The 21632-nt window shown below is 41.9% G+C and overlaps 1 protein-coding gene across 3 annotated transcripts in view; it reads left to right on the forward strand.

Moving 5' to 3' along the window:
• pitpnm3 (PITPNM family member 3) overlaps window positions 1–21632 on the forward strand; it is a 186695-nt gene that overhangs the window by 93556 nt on the left and 71507 nt on the right. For 2 of the 3 annotated variants that reach the window (XM_015951208.3, XM_015951209.3), the window contains exons 4-5: window positions 10756–10826; window positions 10957–11177. In XM_015951208.3, the coding sequence (XP_015806694.1) occupies window positions 10756–10826; window positions 10957–11177 (292 nt within the window). Of the gene's footprint in view, window positions 1–8042; window positions 8156–10755; window positions 10827–10956; window positions 11178–21632 lie in introns of those variants that run through there. The other variant, XM_054742568.2, reaches the window with a different exon arrangement.

Consider the following 21632-nt stretch of genomic DNA (forward strand, 5'->3'; position numbering starts at 1 on the left):
CCGGTCACCTCTTCTCGTTGTGCAGCATTTTCTGCCACACTTTTTCCTTCCCACAGACTTCTCACTGAGGTGCCCTGATACAGCACTCTGGGAACAGCCTATTTGTTCAGAAATGTCTTACTGTGTCTTACCCTCTTGCTTGAGGGTGTCACTGATGGCCTTCTGGACAGCAGTCAGGTCGGCAGTCTTATCCATGATTGCGGTTTTGAGTAATGGACCAGGCTGGGAGTTTTTAAAAGCCTCAGTAATCGTTTGCAGGTGTTTAGAGTTAATTAGTTGATTCAGATGTGTAGAGTTAACTGCTCGTTTAGAGAACCTTTTCATGATATGCTGATTTTTTGAGATAGAAATTTTGGGTTTTCATGAGCTGTCTGCCAAAATCATCAATATTAGAAACAATAAAATGCTTGAACTACTTCAGTTGTGTGTAATGAATCTAATATATATGAAAGTCTAATGTTTATCAGTGCATTACAGAAAATAGTGAACTTTATCACAATATGCAAATTTTTTGAGAAGGACCCGTATATACATTTATAGTGACAAAACATAATGAGAGATTTAAAAATGGCTCGGTACCAGCCGTCTTTGTGTGAAAGGCTAAGACGTACTGCTGGAATTTGTTTATGCTGGTAAAACTGATAAGTTATGATTATTCACACGTGTTGATTGGCTGATTGTGTGTTGGGTTTAGTGTGTCTGTGTTACTAGATGGTAAGCAGTTTCCTTTGCGACAGCAACTGGTTATACATAATTGCTTTGTGTAAACATTAGAAGAATGTGACCTTCTGCAAGATTCTTCAAGTAAATTTCCAGCACAGAACATGAAAGAAAGATTGCATGAATTATGCATTTAGATCTGGGTTTGATCCTGAATAACAAAACTAGAATGATCTATTTAGGGCATAATAAATAAAACTTTTTAATTTTTGTGTAACATTTATTTATTTTCACATTAGAGCTCTTAGTGCAAAAGAATATATACATCTATAACCAGGTTCTTTGTAATTTTCAACTTTCAGGGTGTATCTGTCAACAGCGGTAGATTGCAGCTGTTTAACTTGCATCAAAGTTTGATCGATTGCTTTTGGGCGTACATGAATAAAACATCCCATCATTCCTTGAGAGAGTGGAGAAACTCTCACATCTGCTGTAAACAGAGTCTGTATGTTTGCACCTGTTGCACAGCAGCGGGAGCTGCAGAAGAGCAGCTTGGGTTGTTAGGGATGTAAGTGTGTTGAAACGCAGTCAGATTCACTTTGTGTGCTGCATAACGTTATGTTACGTGTGTCAGTATGCAGCTGTGTGTAGGTTTGTTGTGTGGTGGGGCAGGTCTCGTTCCTCTTGGGTCTTCTCACCACAGGGCAACGTGACAGAACCTGATGGCAGCAGCGGTGAACAGATGGCCGAGTGTGTTCGTGTGCCAACACTGAGTCAGGGGTCACAGGAAACAACTTACCCATTCAGGAGACAACATTCCTACAAATGAACATGCTAACCTGATGCTACCTTAAAATACGCTGTGCACCTTTAGTGACCTTTCGAATCATGATTTTCATGCAAGCATGTTCATCACACTGGGAGGAGACTCGAGGGGTGACCCAGAACTCTCTCTAGCATATAAACACCTTGGGATCACCCAGGAGGGATAGGGATATACTCACCTGTGGTGCGTGGAAGACATTAGGTGAATAGATGGAGTTTTGAATTTAAATGGTAGATATTTTTAGGAGAAACTTAAACAGAAGTTAGAGATTTTAAATCAAACTAAATGCATCAAGATATATCCTCGTTAACCAGGAAATTACAAACTAAAACTATTTAAAGGTGTGGTTGACAAAAAACATTTTTAATGATTATTTCTGATTATAATCGGTCACTCTGAGTTTTTCATGCAAGCTGAACATGAAAATAGTCTCTTACACCTATCTCCTGTTTTATCTTCTGATAGAAAATAGATGGTGAAACTAGGATTCGAAAATCCTCACACATTTATGTCACACTGTGAGTTTGCATTCATGGCCTCGCCCATCTTAACTCTCTCCCGCTCACAGGAAGGAGAGAGAGCGGAGAGTTTCTTGGGCCTGATCCCAGTACTCGCACTTCCACCCTTGCACCCTTCAATTGGGCGATCCTGACCAGGGGTGCGAGTGTATTGGGTGTCCTGATTCTCAAGCGCGGAATTTGATCACGCCCCTTTTGCACCCTTGATCCACACTTCACCCAATCCATTGCTGCCGGAGAAAAGACTCGAGTTCTTTTTCTGAAAATTTGTATTTTCTAATAAAATTAGTTTCAGCACGATTAGTTGATGCTCTGAATGTTTTAGACAAAGCAGCAATGAATTTAAATATATTTCTAATAATTGTTTGGTTGTATGTTTGAAAGTTGTTATTAAATGTGTTTGATAAAAGTATAACAGCGACCAAAATCCTGGCACGCACTGTGATCGATCACACAATGCTCCATGTCTCAATTCAACTATTCTTTGCACACTTGTGTACCACGCACTCAAAGCCTTACTGCGCACTCTCTCCATGTGCGCTTTGCTTAAGACCGCAGAGTGCAGTGTGAGTATTAGGCCTGGGTGATAGTGACTTTGCAAAATGGCTGATCTCATTCTGTTAGCCAATCAGAAGCAAGGGGTGTGCATATCATTGATAACATTGAGTAATGCTGCTGTTTTCAGATCACATCTGCACCAGCAAACTTCTGCATCTCAGAATGGGAGCATTATAGCTTTATTTTTTTACTTTTAAGACATTCATTTACACTAGAGAACACTGAAAATTTATTGAATAAAACGAGTAAACCGCACCTTCAAAGGTGCGGTATGTAGGAGTTTTACAGTGAAAAAAATCACTAAACAGTCCAACGTCTCAATCATGCTGGGAGGAAGATTACATTGAAAACGATTTAGGAAACCAAAGAAGTCTAATTGCCTTCATTTGAACCCTTTTGGATTAGATTTACTTCTCAGACAGCTGGGGGGTTGCCAGGGTTTCTTCTTAAAGACTGAAGGGGGGCATTGTCATTTATTACAATCTGTCCTGCCTCCATACTTTCTGCTTCTAGAACCAATCATATCTGAACCCACAAGTTTGCTAAGTCTGCGCCAGCATTAGTGATTTAACACCAGCCATCAAAAAGCAGCAGTGTTGTAGACGGAATTGAAGCCAGTAGTGATGTATGACTCATCTTTGCTTCTCATCTAGAATCTTCTGGTACTGGTCCGTATCTGGCAACAGGTGCTCAAAGCGCATTCGTTTGTTTAGATGCACGCTTTGCTGTACTCACTTTTGACCACAAAATCTCAGTTTACTTCATGCACTTGTAGGCAGATTCAGCTAATTAGATCATCATATTTTTGGAGAAAACCGAATATTCCACCATCTTTTACTTTGATACAGATTTTTTTTAACCAATGTTTTCACACTGTCAGTTTTGTGAAAAAAAAGAAAAAAAAGAATTATTAAAACAGGTTTCCAGGGCAGTTTTCATAAATGACCTTTCAAGTTTGTTTAGAGCATAGTTGTATTAAAAAAAGTTATCACCTAAATTTGATTAAATACATTTTAGATGAATATAAAAACAGCTTTAACCTTCTTGTTTCATAAAAATAAATGCTAACTGGACTCTTGTGTCACTTCAATAACATGTGGAGTCCATAGAGAGAATTTGAGGGGTTTACTAAACTAATCAGACGGTAATGTAAGAGTTTTATGTGCTCTGAAAACAAACAAAAACAGGCCACTGCTGTTTTATGTATTACAATTTGGAGCTGCTGCTGCCTATTGTGCACTGAAGCATTCTTTCATCAGCTAAGATAAATGGTTACCATAAACATGCTGCAGATCTCAGTCCCTCTCAGCAGAACAAACCGTTACATAGGGTGAAGTAAATTACACGTTCAGATATTGTTTCTCTGCTCTGAAGGCGTCTGTTTACTGTCATGTCTGTTGAACCTGCAGGAGACGGGACTCCTATAACTCGTAATTCACGAAGGGCAAAACTAGTATTAGTCATCACAGTCGGTGAAATGATATTTTGAAAATGCTAACGCAGCTACCCCAACAGTAGAATGCATAAAATACAAAAGACTGCAATACATTGGTCAAATGATATAACAAGAACTTGAACCAGTCATTTTCCCCCAAAGTAATGAAACATTGATTCTTGAACATACATTTTTTATAAAAGAAACATATTTGAAGTCAAAAAAAGTAATTTTCTAACTGCACAACGCTGCTGCTGTTTTCCGTGCCAGTCCACCCAGCAACGCCGATAATACACCCTGAGACTGGAGCTCCTCTAATGAGTTGATTCACACTCCAGCAGCCAGGAAACTTGGAGGTTATTTTGCCGTTTTCTCATCCCTGGGAAGATATGAATCTGCAGCCTGGAAGCCAATCTTACATCTGATGAATACAGTCTTTTGGCTGTTCCTCTCATCCCGCAGCTCTTGTCTTTCTTCCCATCTGCTCAGTCGCAAGTGATAAATGGTGGAAAGTGGTTGGGACCTGAGAGTTAGAAGACTTACAATGAGACAAACCGGATCTAAATTCTGCATACAACAGAAAAAAAAAAACAACCTTCTTTCATCAACCACAGTTACTTTGACAGAATGACTCAAACTTGGGATCAATACTTCATCTTTCCACATTCAGCTCGTGTAGATTTCTGGGTAGAGCTCTCTCATCTTCACAGCCATCTTTCTAGGGTCAATTTTCTCTTCCTCACATTCATATCTGAGTCATGGAGTTGATCAGACTTCTGTCAGACAACAGATGCTTCAAGCGGCTTTTAGCCACTGGGAGATGACCACGGTGCAACTGAACTAAAAGCTCGGTTCCACTTCGACGTCCGAGGTGGGGAGGGTCAGAGAGCTGTTTTGTCTGTCCCCGTGGTAAAACCGGTCCATACAAATGACCTGGATGGGGGGAAGAAATATGTCACTACTTGCGACAAGCAAAACAAACACCCGAATGCTGTTGTTTGGATTGTCATTTGTTATACACAGATGTGAGAAAATGCCAGCAAGTAGCAGCAAGGTTTTGTTTACTTCAGCATTCCAAACATTCCTCACCGTCGTCAGCGATAGCCACAATCAGGACGAGCTAGATGGATGGGTAAGAAATTGAAAAGGTTTTAAAGTTAAAGGTTTCTCAGCAGATGGCTGCCAAAAGATTCGAGCAAACATCGGAACGGTGCCAGGCCAAGCTGAAGAAATTTTAAAGCTGGTGTGACACGACAGTATGCATTTGTTTAATCCTAGTGAGAGTCCAAAGTGCGATTGAAACACTCTCCTGAAATTACAGACCCATACTGCTCCACACCGGCCAACGATGACCCACCCTGACTCGTTCCAAACCTCACAATGGAACCGAGCTACAAGACACTGCCTAGGATTAAGGTCATTAATCAGGGGTACGAAACAGGGGACCCGTCTCACGGGCCGCATCTATCTATCTTGCGTGCCACATATTGGGGCCTCCAAGCTGTATTTCTTTCACTAAAGCCATGTACAAAGCGGGATTCAATCCTTCAAAAAAATGAAAACAGGAACACAGATTCTGCAAAGGACAAAACTGGCATAGCTGGAACCACAGGAATCAATCTGTACCACTGTGCTGTGCCAATAGAAACCAATTTTGCCAGTTTCCACCAACACCTGACAAATATCTCTTGATGCTAAACTCAGGAGGAGCCCAATGTGTGTGGTGCTTTGACAAATGATAGAGACTAAAGCTCTGCTGTTTCCTCTGATGGCCTTTTCTACAATAGAATAGAATAGATTTTTTTTTAGAATAAAATGCCTTTATTGTCACTATACAAGTGTAAAGTGAGATACAGAGCATCTCCTACTCAGTGTAAAACAAACATACTTGGGGGGGAGGGGGGGTACAGTTCTGCAGCGCTATGTGCATGTGGAAAGTAAGTGTTATATACAAATTATTGCACAGTATTGTTACAGTTCTGCAGCACTATGTTCATATGGACAGTAATGTTATGTATATACAATTTATTGCACATGGAATTTGGTATCAATAGATAGTGGTGGTCGATGGAGGAAGTGGGAAGTGGGGGGCTGTGTTATCGGTGCATGTGTGAGTTCAGGGTGGTTATTGCTTTGGGGAAAAACTATTTTTGAGTCTGTGGGTTTTTGTATTAATGCACCTGTAGCGCTTCCCTGAGGGAAGCAGTCTGAACATGTTGAAGCCAGGGTGGGAGCTCTCCTTGATGATGTTTGCTGCCCTACTGAGGCAGCGGGAGGAATAAATGTCCATCATGGAGAGGACAGCCGATGATCTTCTGTGCTGTCTTTACCACACTCTGAAGCCTCACTCTATCCGCCGTGGTGCAGCTGCCGTACCATACCGTGATGCAGTAGGTTAGCAGGCTCTCAATGGACGAGCGGTAGAAGGTCAGCAGCAGGTCGGAGTTCAGTTTGTACTTCCTGAGGACTCTCAGGAAGTGCAGCCGCTGTTGGGCCTTCTTGATGACCGCTGAGATGTTTTCCGCCCAGGAGATGTCATCAGAGATGAGGACACCCTCTCCACACACTCCCTGTTGATGTAGAGGGGGGCCAACTCGGTGCTGTGTCTCCTGAAGTCGACAATGAGCTCTTTGGTTTTCTTGGTGTTCAGGGACAGGTTGTTTTCTGAACACCATGCTGCCAACTTCAGGACTTCCTCTCTGTACTCTGCCTCGTCTCCCTTCGAAATGAGTCCGACTACAATCTGCTGAATGCAGCTATTTGCTGGAAGCCACCATGTTTTTTAGCACAACACTACGATTATTATCTGGAGCTTTTATTTTGTTTGCGCAAGAGTTTTCATTCCTGTGATTTTGTGACAACTATCATAGTCAGTGTTAAATATAGATTACACATGATAGGAATGAATACAACAGCATTCCTTATGCAACATGCAAAACCAATGTTTTAACAACGTACCTTTTCTTTCCTCTCTTTAAAAATAAATAAATAAAAGTGTCATGGGCTGTGCTGAGCTAACCTCTGTCTGGTCTGAGTCTTTCTGTTTGTAGGCGGGTGTGTCCCGGAGAGCAGCTGCTGTGAATCTTCTCATCAGAGGTCAGGGGATTTAAGGAGCGGTGTGACAACTCACCAGTGCCGGATGATTACTCAGTATTGGGTAGTATCTCGCCTGTACTCTGCCTGTCTCGGACATGTTGTCTCCAGTGTTCCCTGCTTGCCTCGTACTTACCTGCCCTGTTCCTCCGACCCCCCCCCCCCCCTTCATTTGACTGCACTCCTCTTCAAGAAAGAAACTCCTGGAATCACCCTGCCTGCCAGCCACACCGCTCACCCTGACCGCCTGCTCTCCAACGCTCACCTGCCCCGCTCGGATACTTTGGATTCCTGCGCTCAGCTCCCAGCCATCATCTCTGCCCCTCACAACCATTTCACTCATCCAGACCTGACTCGCCCTCTTCTCAAGCTCCCCAAACGCTCTGGAAACTGTAAGCCTCCTCTCACCCCGTTTATTTGTATTTTCCTGCAACTACTCATCATTGTCTCTGCTACAGAACGCTATTGGACCCTCCCGAACCCCAGACCTTCACCTGCACTTATACCAAACAAAATAAATACTTTTTTACTTACCTTTGCCTCCGTGGTGATTTTACATGTTGTGGGTCAAAAAAAATACACCCCAATATGACAAAAAGTCTCTTAATCGGTCACTAAAAATTGAACTCTGTGGAGTTAAAGGATCTGCTTCAAAAGTGATTTCATTTCATTGTGCGACGATCAAACTGAAATTTCATGTTCGTTTCAGCAGATTTTATTTGCGGAGCTTGACTGTGAAGTTATGAAATTATTTAATTTGTTTTATTAAATCAGCAGCCTTCAAACCTCTCCATCAGTCTCTCTCTCTCCTACTGATTCTAAAAAGCACAAGAACCCTTCTATTTTTTTCATCATTTGGTCATCAAATGTAGTAAAGTATCTGCTCCACATGTCCAAATTAGTTTCAAAATATATTCTGTAACTGGAGTCACTGGTTTTGTGTTTCTGTTTACTGTGCTCATCAGAATAAAGGGAGAATCTGTAAATCTCCAAAGACGAACTGTGTCGAGGCAAAAGAGATCCGGTTACACCTTCATTGCTTCATCTGCATACGGTAAATTCCAGGTGTGTTAATCTAATATTTGTAGCTATATGACCCAGACCCATACTGAACTGGCAGCCAGTGTTGAGGACTGTCATTGCACAACTGGGGTTAGCTTTTTCAAACGGATCTGTAAGCTTTGTGCTAAACATGATTAGGTTTTAGATTTAACCTTTTTAATCATCAGCACAAAGATGTTTGCCTGGCAGTCCAACCTATATATGTGTATGCATAGTCTGGCCACGACCCATAGACAGAACTCAGTCGTGGGGCGGAATCTACTGTTGTCTTTCAAACTGTCTCCGCATGCTATTGGATAACGAAGAACATGACGTACTCACCACTATGGATGGGGCAGTCTGCCATACAACATAAAAGAGGACGCAAATACACAATTTTTCTTAATAAAGGACTTAAAGTGGTACTTTACTGAAAAAACATTTTTAAATCATTATTTATGATAATAATCAGTCACTCTGAGTGAAAATAGTCTCCTACGCCTATCTCCTGTGTTAGCTTCTGATAGAAAATAGACGGTGAGACTCTAGGATTTGAAAAATTCTGACAGATTTACATCACATTCTCACTTAACATTCATGGACTCACCCATCTTGACCCGCAATGGGGAAGGCTGTTGTTGGTTTAACGTCTAGGAAACAGCAGTCTCGGCTAGTAGAAGCTAACCTTTGGCATTAGTAACTCTACAACGCAGCAGAACTACTTTGGGCTTGTGTTATTTGTGGAGGTAAAACATCAATGTCTCAGAGCAAAAGGAGTCAGTGGTAGGATCATGTTGCTGAGGTGAGATGTCGGTATATCAGGGACAAATCCTGCCGTGTTCCGCTCAGCTCTGATCTGGATCACTTGTAAATCCTGAAACATGTCCACCAGAGCTTCAGCCTTTATCCATAGCTGTATCTCTGTGATTACAGCTAACAAAATAAAACCTAGGGGCGACGGTGGCACAGGAGTTAAGTGCTCGCCCCGTAATCGGAAGGTTGCTGGTTCGAGTCCCGCTCAGTCTGTTGCTGTCGTTGTGTCCTTGGGCAAGACACTTAACCCACGTTGCCTGCTGGTGGTGGTCAGAGGGACTGGTGGCGCCTGTGCTCGGTAGCCTCGCCTCTGTCAGTGCGCCCCAGGGCAGCTGTGGCTACATTGTAGCTCATCCCCACCAGTGTGTGAATGTGTGTGTGAATGGGTGAATGACTGATTGTGTTGTAAAGCGCCTTGGGGGGTTCTAGGACTCTAGAAGGCGCTATATCAAATACAGGCCATTTACCATTTACCACATTACTATTTTAGATCATCTAACACTTTGTACACATGATCAAAACTTACATCTCAAAGCTTACCATGTTTAGCGCAAAGTTTCCATGGTGAACATAGAAATGGTGAAATGGTGAACGAGCCGTAGGGACAACAGTCCTCAGAACTTGTCACTAGTACGGGGATAGCTAGATTAACACATCTGGGCTTCACACAACTGAAGAAACGAAGACGTAACGGGATCTCCTCTGCATTGAACGGGTTAATGTTGAAGATCTCTTTGGAGATTAACAGATTCTCTGTTTATTCTGATGAGCTCAGTAAACAGAAACAGGAACAGCGTTAGAGGCTGAAGACGTTTTGTGTGTGTAAGAAGAAATTAATTCATCCCGGTCTCAAAGGCATACAAGTCATTAGATGACACCACAAAAAGGAAAGTGTTGAAATACAAAATCTTCCTAAGATAGATATTCAGATTTTCTCAAATATGTATTCATGGTATCCAGAAATACTTGTTTTTATATCAGTACGGCTGACTTCTTCTCAAACTGAGACGTTTTTCTTTGCTGTCTGGTAACATTCTGATAAAAGCTCTGCTCCTATACCTCCTTTTAGTGTTAGAAGGAAAAAAAGGAAACCTTCCCAGCATTGATTTCCTGTTACTCTGTGACTAAATATAATTCCGAGCCAAGTCCCTTGTGTGAGCTTTTTCTGTTTCTAGACGCGTAAGCTGTCGGGGGCATAGCCGTGGGCTGGGAATGGAAGAAGGAAGCCGACGGCGAATCAGTCTGTGAGAGCCTCCCATGACAGTCGGTCCCAGACAAGGAAGCCAAATAAACAAGGAGCCAGTGAGCACAGCACAGAGGCGTGTCCTAAGGCTGCAGACGGAAAATAGAGCAGGAGACAGGAGAGGGCTCAGGAAGAAGATGACACAGCGTGCACAGGCTTTCAGACAGGCTAATGAATTTGGCCAGTTTCCTATGAAATGCTGAGCAGAGCACAAACTCCTCTTTACCATAAATAAGAAAGTTATTTTACTTGCAGAAGCTAAAATCTAATTAGTGAAGTCTATAGCTGCAGCAGCAGAGAAAACAATCATGCCCCTGCAAGCCATGCAAACAGCTGCTGTTTGCTGCCGTACCGACTGAATCTCTTGGTTATTATAGAACTTATAGAGCCACCGCACAAAACGAAGAGAAATGAAGACGCATTAGCAACATTGACCATATTCGCTGATCAATATCCATTGATGCTTCTATAACTGGTGTATTTGAGTGAAGTATCTTCTGCATTAACCCTCTCTTCCAATCTTCCCTCCTGCCTTGTCCTTCTCACATCATTTACTCATCATTTTCAGAGGGTCTGTACCAGCTGGGAAGTTCGCGTTGTGCTCCCCAGAGCAGCATTGAAGGCCTGGATGATGTCGAGGTGGGTGTCTGCTTATTCATCTTCCTACTCAGCCCCACTGCTGTCACAAAATGCGTCCTCCATTCATCCCCTTCATTCAAGACTCCACTTTAAAGCATCCTTTATTTTCCCCCATTCTTCTTTTTTGTAGAGGAAATGTAAGACCCATGTGTTGCTCCTCGTGGTGCACGGAGGAAACATCTTGGACACAGTGGGAGGTGACCCGAGCACAAAGGCTGGTGATGTGGCCACGCTGGCCTCTGTGCTGGAAAAGGTGACGCGGGCGCATTTCCAGGCTGCGGCAGAGCACGTAATGATCAAGCTGGTGCCGTGTCCTGCCGTGTGTGCTGAAGCCTTCTCCCTGGTGTCCAAGTAAGTGTTGCACTTAACTCATTTATCCCTGAAAAAGATCTCATATCTGAAGGAAAATGGACACATGGAAAACACAACTTTGCTCTTTGAATTGTTTAAAATCTTTTTTAAAAACGCAAAGTGACTGATGTGCTGTAGCCTTCATCTGGCAGGGGTATAAAGTGCCACAGTTTTGGGCACGATTCACACGGCAGGATTTTAAAATCATCAGACGATTTTCAAAACATGAGACCACACACCTGTTTATTAAAAAACATAATATAACAGTTTTGGTCCACAGTGTGCAGTGCGCAGACAGCGCCACTCACACCCCCCCCCCCCCCCAAAAGGGAAATCTCGCAGCTATAACATGGCTTTAAATACACAAACATGGCCAAGGAGTAACATGCTGAGCGCTACCATCACCTTGCTTTCTGACGGGCTACTTGTCACATTCAAAAGGCAGTATGTTTGTTTGTCCCCAAAAATCAGACCAAGACAATACATGTTTGAAAGCCAGGATTTATGATCCGAGCAATCCCAATGAGCTTCTGAGCAGACCAGAGCACTTGTAACACACCACACATGGTAGGATTATCTGATAAGATTATCTTTAGAGCCATTATGGTGATGTGGCGTGTGATCTAGATTGGTGCGATTATCCTTTTGTGTGAACCAGGTTTAAGCAAAACAATGGGTTCTATTTTGGTAAATGAATAAATAAAGCATCTAGTGCTATATGAGCTCAAATCCATCGATCCTTCCATTTTCTTTCGCTTATCCGGAGTCGGGTCACGGGGCAGCAGCCTAAGTTGGTTTATGCTTGACGCGTCCGCGAGGTCCGCACGGCTCCGCGCGGAAAGGTTGCATCATTTTAACAATCACGCCCCTCCACCGCGCCTCCGCACGGCCCAAACTTTCCGCACCGCTTACCTAGGAAATTTTCTAACCACGTGGACGGTAGGACACGGAAAAACATGGTGGACTGGCAAGAACTAGTATGGCAGAGGTTTGTAAATACAGACATTTGTATGACTCAGCTCTCAAAGATCACCGTGATCAACATGTTGTTAATAATTCTTGGAGAGAAATGGCTCGCACTGTCGGAAAAGACGAGGACGCTGTTAAAAATGCTGGAATGCCATGTTGTAAACAGTAATTTCTACTTCTACTATGGTGTAGTGTTGGATGCATGCTTTAGAGCTCCATGCTGCCTCGTTCAGTTTGGGAGAATATTGGCTCACCGCAGAGACAAGCCGCATGAACCATAAACGCTGCAAGTTGTGAAGCGCGTTCCATCCGTGAGCCGCATCACCAAGCGGAAAGTAAATGCGTCAAGCATAAACCAAGCTAGAGACCCAGACTTCCCTCTCCCCAGCCACTTGGGCCAGCTCCTCCGAGGGGAATCCCAAAGCGTTCCCTGGCCAGGTGAAAGACAGAGTCCCCCAACGTGTCCTGGGTCTCCCTTTAGGTCTCCTTCCGGTTGGACGTGCCTGGAAAACCTCACCAGGGAGGCGTCCAGGTGGCATCCTGACCAGATGCATGAGCCATCTCAGCTGGCTTCTCTTGATGATGAACTAAAATAATTTTAATTGACTAAAATAATGTTTTAAGGTTTTGTGTCCCCCGTGTCAGTGTACTTTGGGTTTCTTTCTCCTGGCTCCTCAGTTTATTCTCCAGTATCTCTGTTGTTTTGTTTCCAACAGCACCCTAATTTAAAGTGAGGGTCAATGCATGGGTGGAGACGTATTTCATCCACACTTCCTGATAGAGAAACACGTCTGAAAGAGGCCTCTCCTGGCGGACCGAGAGAGCGGCACTGAGGCAGTGATAGACCGCACCACTCTCAACCCCCCTGCGTGTGCTGTCGGAGTTTCTCAGTCTAAAAACGAGTTGTTAACAAGCGCGTGTGCACGCACTCACTCACGCAAGACTTACCGCTCAGGAGAAGAGCAGACAGATTCTGCAGCATTCTGGAGAATTTTCTGTTAACCACGATCATTAGATGAAAAAGGGGAGGAGGGCCGTTTTTTTTCAAGGAGGCGAGCGGCTCAGAGTGCCAACGTGTCATATCAGCAGGTAAGTGGCTGAGCCAGGTGGAGGTGTGGCTGCCTCACCTGGAGACCAGCCACGTAGTAGTTTGCTGACAACGTCACATTTTTCAGCTTAGCCATCAGCCACAGCAAACTCTACATAAATGTGGAGCAGAGTTTTTAACCTGAAGATGGAGATATAATTACAGAGTGTCCGTGGGTCCTTAAAAAGTCTTAAAAAGTTTTAAATTGGCTTTTCCAAATTTAAGGCCTTAAAAATCCTTTAAAATGACAAATAATCCTTAAAAAGTTTCCAAAGGTCTTAAATTACCAAAGACCCAATAAACAAGATTCTTTTATTTCTATAAAATGTTCATGAATTTCTAGTGTTCAGCATTTTTTGTGTTTCCGTAAGCGGAACCGTACACAATCAGTTGGTCGTGAAAAGGGGTTATTTTTAGATCAGCACATTAGCTGGTTAAGCTAGTGGGAGCTTGCGTCATGGGGAGGTGCAAGCTTAATGGTAACTGAATGGCTAATCCCATGTTCGCGACGTGGTTAGCACCGGTTCCAGGCAATAGCTGGAAATTATAGCTTACATTTAATAATTAAAAAAAAGCTTAAATTTGGTCAAAGTGGCCTTAAAAAAGGTCTTAAAAAGTCTTAAATTCGGCTCCCTTAAACCTGCAGATACCCTGTAATTATGGTTTAGGGCTGAAATATTAAATTTAAAGTAAGTTGCACTAAACTGCCACAGTGATTGCACATGTGTACAGCACCATTAAACACTCATCTATACAGGTTATCTGCAAAAAGAAAGGTTAATTTAGGTGTTACTCGCTCTTTAATGAGACACACCTGAAATCACTCAGTACTCACTCACCTGTTTCTTGTCCACCTCATCACTTCCCTCAGTATTTAAGCTCCCTCTCTCAGTCTTACCTTTTCTTCTGAGCTCTTGTTGTTTTCCCCTATACTCTAGATGTACCTCTGGTTATTTATAAATATTAATCAAATATTTATTAAATAAATCTGACTGCATCCTGGGTTCTCTCACCTGGGTTTTGCACCTCCACCTCTGTGACAACCTTGGGCTTAGATGTGATAGTAATTGCTGATTTGATCAAATCTTGAAAATGCAATTTTATGCAATTACATAAAATCACTCATTTGTGTTATGAATGATTAAGTTGTGTTCACGTTCATTTTTAGCTCAACTTCTTCTAAATTGACAGAATTACAGCTTTCATTTAGATTAGCTGTGGTGGCCATCTTGAATCAGACTGCTCAAATGTGAAGCTGTGATACTTGCAAATGTGCAAAAGAAATTCCCATGCAGGCAAAGTCATAATTTCCAACATTTTGCCATCAAAGCTAATATATCAAATCTCGACAGACAACAGATGCGTTCAGAAAATAAGTTGCAGCTCTAACTGAAAGAAACCTGCAGACTGGAAGCATATACTTATATTTATTGTATCAATTTTTTCTGTGCTTATATTTTAATGAAGCAGATTGCTGGCAGTGCACTGATGAATGTACCAACCAGAAATTCACATTCCTAATAGGCAGGAAGTTTTATAGCACATTAATGATGCACTTGAAGTCTCACTGCAGATGTTAGAAGAAAGGTGTGAAAAGGCCAAGTTGAGTTAATATAATGAAGCTTAATTGTGAAATACATTGACCAAAGGCTCCTAAACAGCCTGGGTAATTAGTATGCTGAAGACACTGAACTGCAATCAAAAGTATGTAGAGTATTAAACTCCTAACCCATTTAAATACTGCCTTTAATAGTCAAACTGCCGCCCCCTGAGTAAATAGTTAATTTCCATTATATAGTTCAGATTTATCCTGGGGCATCTGTAATTTGTGCAGTGATCTGTTTTGTTAATTACCGGCTATCACTTTGCATTCAGGTGTCATTTATTGGCTTCATTTCAGTTAATTGATGATGTAGTGGTAGTGGCTCAGTGATGAACAGCAGATGACTTTTCTCTCATTATAAATGAAACACGGTTATAACTCACAGGTTGTATTTATAGAAGTCCTCTTTTTCTAACACAGGAGGCAAAAACCGGTTTTTACTGTCTTTTTTTTGTCCCGACTCCTGCTTTCGCCGAAAGCAACCCAAGCATAACTAATGATTTAATTTCCCATTTGATGTCACATGTCCCGGTGGTCACTGGTTTCATCTCTGACAGTGCCGATTAGTTTTCTCGGCTCCTGAATTATATGCTGAGGGTGTTTTGGCTGAAATGTCACTAATCACCACGGCTGATGGAACATGTTTGGGAGTCAAGGCGAGTCTTCTCTGTGGTTTTGTGACTGATGTTTGCAGCGGAAGCAAGACAAGTGTAACAAGAGCCGGGTGGCGTGGCCGCTCGGCAGCTTGACATCTACTTGGCTTCTTTCACCTTCTGAGATGAAATATTCAAAACAACAACGTCCCGCTGGACTTGGCTCTGAGTTGCTGTGTGCACAAATGTACTTTTTTCTGTATGCCTCTGCACACAAACTGTTTAAATTGAAACATACATAACAATTTTACTTTGCAAGGTTCGTTCAAATGAAAATACTTTACGGTAAGGGAACATTAAGGTTTAGTGCAGGAGCGGCGTTTCTCTTGTTTTTCTTTGGAATGCTGCAAGGAGGTTATTTAAGGCTAATTGTAATTCTGTTCAGCTGTTGCTGATGAGAAGCAGGAAAAAAGTTTTCTATTGTGCTTTACCTGAGTTACGTGTCAATTCTTTACGCTGAATGGAAATGTTTTGAAGGAAAAAGCCAAGCTAATGAAAAAACGACAATTGGAAACGTAGGCTGACACATCAAACTTTGAGCCCACGTAAAAGCAATGCCTTCAAACAATTAGAAACCAGTAACGTCAAATAGGATCTAGTCACTACAGCGGTAGACTTTATCTTTTTTTTTCAAGCAAGACTTATTAAAAATTAGTAGCATCCTTATATTTGGAATCCTGCTTCAGCCTAACTATAATCAATGTTTTTCCTAACTTTTCATATTAAATATCAACTCAGTTAGGCCTTTCTTTTTGAATGCATTTGAAAAATCGTTGCAACACTTCGGTGTTTCCAAATGTGAACAACAACCAACAAACTGCTTGGAATTTACAGTGCAAAAAAAAAGCTTTTAGAAATGTGTATTTATGTCTCACCCCGGTTTCACACTGGAAGCATCAAAAAGCGCTAAATGGTGGTGGAACGGCTTGCTGGCGAACTTAAAAGTGGTCCTTTTCATACCGGGAGAGTATTGGCCGCAGCATGGCTTCCTCGCTGTGCTCTTCGCTAGATTTGCGAGATCATAAAATCCCTCGAGACTTCTGCCATCCTCCTTGCTTGACTCGGAAGATCACAAGATCCCTCAAGACTTCAAAGGTTTCTGTTTGTTTATGCAATTCACCACTAAACCAAAAAGAAGGAAATCATGTTTGATATCGCTGTTGTCATATATGATGTTGTTCCTATCCACTGCCAGGATCAAAGCAATGAAAAACACGCCACTGCACTTCTGGAATGAAACTGGGAGTAAATAAGCCATTGGATCATATAGAAGGGGTAAATATGTTGCTTTTAAGCTTAATATATTACCTTTACTTATGACCAATAAGATGTGATATTCTATATAAATATAGGATATCAACGTAATTTGTCTTTGAATGTTTAATCAGAAGAATAAGGATTCTTTGCTTTTTCAGTGATCAAACACGTCATATTAATTCAGACAAAGTCAGGTTTATAAAAAACAAGAACTTTATTTTCTGAACAAATTATAAACAAGACAAGTTATAAATAAGACGAATGTGATGGATGAATATAAGTGGAAGGAATGATGGAATGGTGTGTGTTTATCAGAACCTTGTATCTAGAAGAAACTGAGTTCTGGGTGTGAAAAGAATTTGGTCTGCATTAAACTATAAGTGATGGTTTATAAAACAGCATCAGACGCAGTTCCTGTCATGCCTACGTACCCGGTCCTGGAGACCCCGTTTGGATCCGAGATGTCAAGGAGTCGGTAACCCCAAATGCACGTGGCTCGTAGGAAAACCTCGGTGTGACCAAGTCAGTCCTAGGATGTCTCCTGAGTCACAACAGATAGATGAGATCGTTTGCGTCTAGAACAGCTGTTTCTGAGTAGCTGAAGGAGCAAGTGTCTGTGTCGCTGTAGCGTGTAGCAGGTTTTGACAGCTTGTCAAGAGATGCGGTGGTTAGAGAGTTTTCCTCCAGTGGCCAGTCCGGAGTTCTGCTCAAAAACTAACTGGATCACTCCGCAAGTGATTCTGTTTTATATTCCCATATTATGATTACATGGCCAATCAGGACAAAAGAGGTTAAGCAGTGTTTAACAAACAAACCTCAGAACACACGCCTTTTCCAGATACAAGAATGTTCTGGTTCTGTGGATAAAGAATGTTTATGTGCAATGACGTTAACTTTAATTTATATCTGATGAACATTGTGTATGAGTGTAGATAATGATTCACTTGTTAAACCAAACATTACCGATCATAACATCAAAATGTTTCATTGTAATATTAAAATTCATTTCAACTTCATTGAATTAGGCACAGATTATTCAAACATTAATATTATTATTCATATAACATTTGTTCATTCAACCATATGTTTATTTAATGATTATTTAACTTTTGAGTTGTTAATCTTTCATGAGAGTGTGCAATCCTGCAGTCTTATCAAAAGAAAGCTTTGTTTGGGAGCATGTAGGTCAATATGTGGGTGAAAAACGACCCTTTCTGGACATTACAGTCACATGAAAGCCACACATATGTGAAATTGCATCGCTGATAGCGCTATGTTAACTGCAAAAATTGTCCCTGAATGGATCGTGGCTAAAATAGAACCCAATCCCATCTCTAGTGGCGCGGCGTGCCGCTTCTGGGACACGCCTGAAAATTGCCGTGTCACGTCTGCGTCTTCCCTCATGGGTCTTCTCGTGTTCTCTATCCTCCAGGTTCCCATTTTGGGTCTCATAAGCGCCCTCATGTGTCCTTTGTCTGCGTCTCATTTATGTGTCTTCTCTTGTAGCTCCAGCCTTTTTGTCCCCAGCTCCCTCCTGGTTTTCTTCATGTCTCTTCATGCCTCAGTTTATATAGGTCTTTTATTTCAGTGTGTGTGTGTGTGCGTGCGTGCGTGTCCTTCCCCAGCTCGGTGTGTGTGTGTGTGTGTGTGTGTGTGTGTGTGTGTCCTTCCCCAGTCAGGTCTGGTGTCCATCTCTGCTCCTCCTCTAATTATTGGTTTCACCTGTGCCAGTTCCCCACACACCTGCTCCTCGTCTCCTATCACTCCAGTCCCAATGTACATAAGCCCTGCCTTGTCTCATTGTCTTGTCGGTCCATTGTTGTTGTCAGCGTGGGGTTTGGTGCTCTGTGTGAGCTTTGTGTCTTGTTCCCAGTTTGTGCTCTAAGTGATCTTTTGTTCTGATTCAGGGTTTTTGGATTTTTGCCTCCCTGCTTTTGGCTTTATTTTTGTTGATCCTTCAAATTAAAGGATTTTTCTTTATATCATCTCCTGCCTCATGTCATCCTGGGGTATCTGCATTTTGGGTCCTAACCATCTCCTACTCATCCTGTGACAGCAGCTGGTTTGAAACAGTCCATAGACCAGGGTAACTCAAAGATAACGGATTCTATTTGAAGCAGTGACGTTCGGCTGCCATTCCGCACTGCTGATGCTTTCAGTGTGAAACCGGGTTAAAAGTTCTGAATAGTTAATCAATGTAAATAGCTTTTTAAAGGGCCTCCTTTTGGAAAGTTTGTGTTTACATCAGCGAGGCCAAAACCAAAGTGTGTTGGTGCACAAATAATCTTCAAATTTGGCTGGCAAATGGCTGATGAAATTTAAATACAATATGAAGATGAATAAGTTAGAACATTTCGTATTAATTCTGACATTTTTTGTGCAATGCTAAAGGAACGATTAATAGTTTAGAAAATGTTGAAAGAACTACCTTTCCCAGTCTCAGCCTCAAGTGGAGGAGCTTAAAGTGACTGAAATCAATTTTTAATGATTATTTCTGATTATAATCGGTCACTCTGAGTTTTTTATGCAGGCTGAACATGAAAACAGTCTTCTACACCTATCTCCTGTGTTAGCTTCTGATAGAAAATAGGTGGTGAAATGCTAAGATTTGAAAATCCTCACATATCTATGTCACACTGAAATTGCAGTCATGGCCTCGCCCATCTTGGCTTGTGCCTGCCCACAGGAGGGCTTTAAAAAATAAATTACAGCGAGGAGAGAGAGCGGAGAGTGTGTTGGCGATAGTGACTTTGCAACAATGGCTGAACGCATTCTGTTAGCCAATCAGAAGCAAGGTGTGTGGCTATTATTAACAATAATTAGCAATCCTGCTGTTTTCAGCCCACCTCTGAACCACTAAATTTCTGCATCTCAGAACAGGAGCATCATGTTTTGAATAAATGAGTGATCCAGACCTTTAATATTGGTTTTCCAACAGCCCTATTTGGCGGGACTCAAATAAAATCAGTCTGGTTGGACAGTCTTTCTACCAGTAACGGGTCTGTGTTTGCCACCAGCTTTTCATTACCTACTTTTATGTGGTTCCAAGCATACCGAGGCGTGCTGAAAATGGGAAGGAAACAAAGGTCGGCCACCACTCCAAGTGTCCCACCAGCTAAGTGGCTGCCCGCAGCCATTTCCGTGTTCCGAGTCCGACAAAAGCCAGCAACGTAACAGAATTTTCAACATAACATCTTTAGGGCCTTACATGGACAAGCACCATCATAGATTGGTGATCTTCTCAGTCCCTACACCCCCAGCAGGTCCCTGAGGTCCAGTGACCAAAGCCTACTGGTTGTGCAGCGCACCAGGCTAAAGACCAAAGGTCTTCTGCTGTGGCCCCCAGACTCTGGAACTCTCTCCCCCTGAGCCTGAGATCAGTGGACTCAGTGGTCTCCTTTAAAAAGCAGCTGAAAACTCACTTGTTCAGGCTGGCTTTGGTGTGACCTTCATCAACACTCTTTCCTTTTTCTGCTCTTATTCTGCCTTTCCTGAGATCCACTGATTTCCCTCTTTCCTTTTCCCTTTCTCTTTCTCTTTCCTTACATTTCTTTTATCACAATTTAAATATTTTCTCATTTTAAACATATTTGAAATAATAAAAAAAAAATTACACAGTTTTTGTGAAGCGCCTCATGATTTTTATCTTTAGAAGCACTATATAAAAGATAGTTTTCTTTCTTTCTTATAACCAGCATGTCCACCATTGTTCCTTATACAGTGTACATATGACATTGGACTACTTTTGTATTGGGTCCAAATCACTTCAAGCCTCTGTTGAAATTTAAGAAAAATGTGTGCAGGGGGTTCCCTGAGTTGTAGTTAAATTGGCTAAGTAGGGTTAATTTTGTTTTACCATTTTAGTTGCCGCCGATTAATCCAGTTGTGTTTATTAATTTTCCTTGGTGTAAATAAATTTGTTAACTTTTAAACACCCGAGCATGTGCACTCCTTGTTACCCCAAGCGCCCTAGACAGTCTGGATCGTAACACCCACACCATGTTGAGTTGAGTCAAGTTCAGTAAAGAAAAGACGTCATAAGTGTCCTGAAGTTTTGTTCATAAATAATGGTAAAACGGATTTAGAGATTTAAGGAGCAACATGTCAGAATTCTACAGTGAAATAACCACAAAACAGTCTAATGTCTCTCATTCATGTTGGAAGGAAGGTTGCATTGAAACGGGTTTTATTCTGAGCCTGCTGGGGGACTGTCAGTTTCTCTCCTCAAAGGAAGGACTTAGTTACTGTGAGCCCATGAGGTTGCCAAGTCTGAGCCGAGCCAATGCTGAAGCATGGCATTTGTGATTTGACACCAGCCAGCAAAATGCTCCAGAGTTGTTTAAAAAAGTAATTTCTTGTACCCCTAGAAAGTCACAGCATCTTTTTGTTTTACTACCAGGCTAGAGGATAACCTTGAGCTAACGATGCTAATGATCAATTGTAAGCTAATAGTCAGCTCAAAAAATATCTCAAGCTACTTTTTAATTTACCAAGAACTCGATATTACACATATGTGTGAAGTAAATAATGAGTCAGTTGTGGCGTGTTACCTCCTTTACTGAGTCGGTCAGAACTATAACAGCAAGCTAACAGCAAGACGGCAAACAACCACACTTCCTTTAATGGTAGAGAAATATTACCACAATAAGTTTAGTAAGTGCTCCCTACCGTAAAACACCCAAGAGTGTTAACACCAGATATAATAATGATCAGCAGAGAGATTGTAACTGTTTCCTTGAAAAAAACACCTGCAGTAACTAGATTTGACCACCGGATGCCATTCTTACATGCCATGATGTTATACATCACACCTTTTTAAGGCCTATAGACCCATATAGACCCTATAGATGGATGGGTAAGCTATTTGAAATATGTGTTTCTGTTCA

The sequence above is a fragment of the Nothobranchius furzeri genome, chromosome 13 (assembly GCF_043380555.1).
Source record: "Nothobranchius furzeri strain GRZ-AD chromosome 13, NfurGRZ-RIMD1, whole genome shotgun sequence".
Taxonomy (NCBI): domain Eukaryota; kingdom Metazoa; phylum Chordata; class Actinopteri; order Cyprinodontiformes; family Nothobranchiidae; genus Nothobranchius; species Nothobranchius furzeri.